This window comes from Pinus tabuliformis, chromosome X (assembly GCF_031772625.1).
Source record: "Pinus tabuliformis cultivar Carrire ecotype Pingquan chromosome X, CPIR1, whole genome shotgun sequence".
In the NCBI taxonomy this organism is placed as follows: domain Eukaryota; kingdom Viridiplantae; phylum Streptophyta; class Pinopsida; order Pinales; family Pinaceae; genus Pinus; species Pinus tabuliformis.
Window position 1 is genome coordinate 273,629,190 of NC_142308.1, and position 3,604 is coordinate 273,632,793.

At 36.5% G+C, this 3,604-nt stretch overlaps 1 protein-coding gene across 1 annotated transcript; it reads left to right on the forward strand.

Moving 5' to 3' along the window:
• The first annotated feature begins 1,222 nt into the window (after positions 1-1,222).
• On the forward strand, positions 1,223-2,676 carry LOC149139452 (ABC transporter I family member 17-like). The gene is made up of 3 exons (XM_089448439.1): positions 1,223-1,669; positions 1,716-1,887; positions 2,015-2,676. Exons 1-3 carry the CDS (start codon positions 1,239-1,241, stop codon positions 2,267-2,269), a joined length of 858 nt encoding a protein of 285 aa, XP_089304565.1. The 5' UTR covers positions 1,223-1,238; the 3' UTR covers positions 2,270-2,676.
• The last annotated feature ends 928 nt before the right edge of the window (positions 2,677-3,604 follow it).

Sequence of the window (3,604 nt, forward strand, 5' to 3'; positions counted from 1 at the left end):
CAACTTCTGAATAGAATGAATGTAACAATGTCTGAACACTTTGATTGCATGTCTCCAATAGCTGATGAGTAGAATGAATGTTTGAAATGAAAATGAGTAAGAGTTGATGTTTTATAGTTTTTTCATATAGAATTTAATTGGTAGGGAAGATTGGCATAGATTGCCATCTCCCAAATTCAAATGTGTGGCCTGGATTGATTTGTACATGATCAAATGGTTGATAATCTTTGATGGTTGATCCATGTGCTTTCCTATTTTTAATTCCTGAATTGAAAAGGCTGGTGTGTTTAATACTTGAATTTAAAGGGTTGGTGTCATTTATTGCATCCTCTGAACTAATTCCTGAATTGAATGTTGTCATTTATTGTCTTTAATCCTGAATGGAATGTTGAGAATTGAATGTTGTCATTTATTGTCTTTAATAGGTTGAATGGTTAAATACACATGTACATATCGCTGACATACTTTTCACCTATTCTTGTGCAGGTATCATTGAGCAATGGGATGTGTTGCTCCAGTGGAAATCTGTAGGTGATTGTTTGATGGGATAGGTGTACTCCTGACTAGAATGCAATGGAATGTTTTGTAGTGCATTTTGACTTATTTGGTAATTGAGAGTTGGGGATATTTGAGATATTATGTCTTGTCAATATGTGATGTTAAGGTTTGGTATTTGACACTTGTTGGCCAATCAATATGTGGGCCCATTTTGGACTAAATTATATAACTTAATATAAACTATTTATGTGCATATTTTTGATGATTTATGAATATTTTTTTATGGATGTGTGGGACCAGTACTATAACAAGTATTGGTCCCTGCACAACAATAGAAGGCTCACCCCTATATACTTAGAAAATGGGAAAATTAAAGAGTGATGTAATATAAGTGGGGTCCACATCAAACTAAAGAGCAGTGTTTGAAAATCATGGAAATGTCAGCGATATTTTGATAAAATTTGGCAGGGTTTTCTGTAAATCCAAATCATAGTTGTCAAATTTCGACCAATAAAAACATGATTCAATCACTGATACTCTAAAATTTATTGGAATATTTTACCCAGATTACAATCACTTTTAACGGACCGGACAATTTCTTCCTCCGCCTCGGTAGACTAGACTAATTTTTAGATAGCCCGAATAGAGCTCTCTCTTCCACTCGTTGTACGCCAAATTGTTTCTTCAATTGTGATTGGCTTCCACATCGATTCTATCAATGGAACTCAATCGTAGGCATTATGCACAGCACTCTGTTTTTTGAACGCTTATTCTTCATTAGTTTTCTGATTATTATTATTATCTTTGGGGTTTTGGGCTGCAAAGAGTTGGGAGATGAGCAGCAGCTGCTGCGCGGCATCGATGAGGACGACCTGGAGGGGTTGGTGGGTGATGGTGATCGCCATCCGAAGATAAGGGTGAAAAATCTTTGGAGGACGCCCGAGCAGGGGACGAGCCTTCTGTCGGGCGTGTCGGTGGACATATGGAAGGGAACGGTGGTGGCCGTAATAGGATCCAGCGGTAGCGGAAAGTCGACATTCCTGAGGGCACTGAACAGACTTTGGGAACCGCCCGTCGACTCCGTCTTCCTCGACGACCACGACATCAGTAACCCCGACGTGCTCTCCCTCCGACGCCGTGTGGGAATGCTCTTCGAGACGCCAGCCCTGATGCACAATTCTTGCTCATCTTCATGACTTGCTTTCTTTGATTCACAGGAAAAGGTACGGGCTGGCCCTCCGCGGTGAGGAATTATCGGACGAGAAGGTGGTTGAGTATTTGAGCCTTGCGGATTTGGAATCATCTCTAGTCGCCAGATCCGCCAGCGATCTGTCCGTTGGGCAGGCGCAGAGGGTGGCCTTGGCCAAGACTCTCGCCAACGAGACTGAGGTCGGTCTTGCTTTTTCTGAATTTGGTTAATGTTGTGGGAATTGGGTTTTTTTTAACGAAGTATGAAAGAGGATTCTGTCCGTCTTTTCTTTTCTCTAAATTTGACTCTGGTTGTTGTGAGAAATAGGTGCTTCTGCTGGACGAGCCTACGAGCGCCCTGCATCCCATATCCACTGAGCGCATCGAGGAGTTGATCGGGAAGCTGAGAAGGGACAAGAGGATGACGATTTTCATGGTCTCCCACAGCATGAAACAGATTCAGAGAATCGCCGACGTCGTCTTTGTGTTGGGGTATGGGCAGATTGTGGAGACTCTGAAACCCGACCAGCTCTGCAATGCAAAGCATCCCACCTCTCTCAGGTTCCTTGAATTGAGCTCCTGAATTTCACCATCACAAACAACGCATTTGAATGAATGAAATTTGATGAAATAAATTGTAAATAATGCAGTTGAATGAAATTTGATGAAATGAATCCCTGTCTGGTTAATTTTCTGTCCGTGTGTCGGGTCAGAAAGCAATTGCAATTGTTATGCTTTTATTCCCTCTTAATAAAGTGAGGATACGAAGGAAGTAAAGGGCATTATCGGAATCCAAACTTCGAATCTGATGCAGTGAATCCAGAGTCGGCGTAATTTCAATGTGTGGAAAAATAACACTCGGATCCCTACTCCACCGACATAGCCGTCATACGTACAGGAAAGGTCTTTTTCACAATCCAATTAGAACATTTTGATCGTTCATTGATTGGGATATATATTTTTTCCCACTCTTTTATGTTTGCGCTTAATAAGCACGTTCTAGTAGTGGTGTATTGATTATGCTGATTATGCGTTTGTAAATGTATATTGTAATTAGTTTGTAAAATTAATGTTGGAATTTTTTAATTTGAACCTGAGTTGTTTTTAGTGTGAATTTTTGAAAGTTTTTCTAATGAGTATTTTTGTCTAATTTTTCTAAAATCTGGCAAGAATTTATTGAAATCACAATCTTGATGGGTAATACTTGCACAATCTAAGTGCCATAGGGTTTTTTCAGGTATTGAATCTATATATACAATCAAAAAACTAATTTAAATAAAACAAATCAAGATTTCACCTCAAAATTTTCCTTCGACACCAGAAAGTCCAAAAAATCCCACTAAAAACAACTCCATTTGAAAATAGTTGAAAACAATATTTTGGAAGTTTTTGTGGTAGGTATTTCTGGTCTAATTTCTCTAAAATCCGGCAATAATTTATTGAAATACCAATCTTGATGGGTAATCCTTGCACAATCTAAGTGCCATAGGGTTTTTTAGGCGTTGAATCTATATATATAGTCAAAAAACCAATTTAAATAACACAAATCAAGATTTCACCTCAATTTTTTCCTTCAACACCAAAAAGTCCAAAAATCCAACTAAAAACAATTCCATTTGAAAATAGTTGAAAACAACCTATTATACTTTTATGTATTTTTAATTTCATTTAATTTGTAAAATAAATATTTAAATTTTATAATTTGAAAATATTTTAAAACAATATATTAGAGTTCGAAATTTTTATTTTTATTTAGTTTAAAAAATTTAATATTTTGAATTGCATAATTTGAAAATATTGGAAAATAATTTATTAAAATTGAAATATATATATATATATATATAAAACAATTATTTTTACTTACTTATAAATAGATGAGTAATAAAAAATATTTCTAACAAATTAAAAAAATTACCAT

Coding starts and splice junctions, on each gene's coding strand:
- LOC149139452 (XM_089448439.1), top strand. CDS start 1,239: ATGCACAGCACTCTGTTTTTTGAACGCTTATTCTTCATTAGTTTTCTG. Junction 1,670..1,715: donor TTCGAGACGCCAGCCCTGAT/GCACAATTCTTG, acceptor TTTGATTCACAG/GAAAAGGTACGGGCTGGCCC. Junction 1,888..2,014: donor CTCTCGCCAACGAGACTGAG/GTCGGTCTTGCT, acceptor TGTGAGAAATAG/GTGCTTCTGCTGGACGAGCC.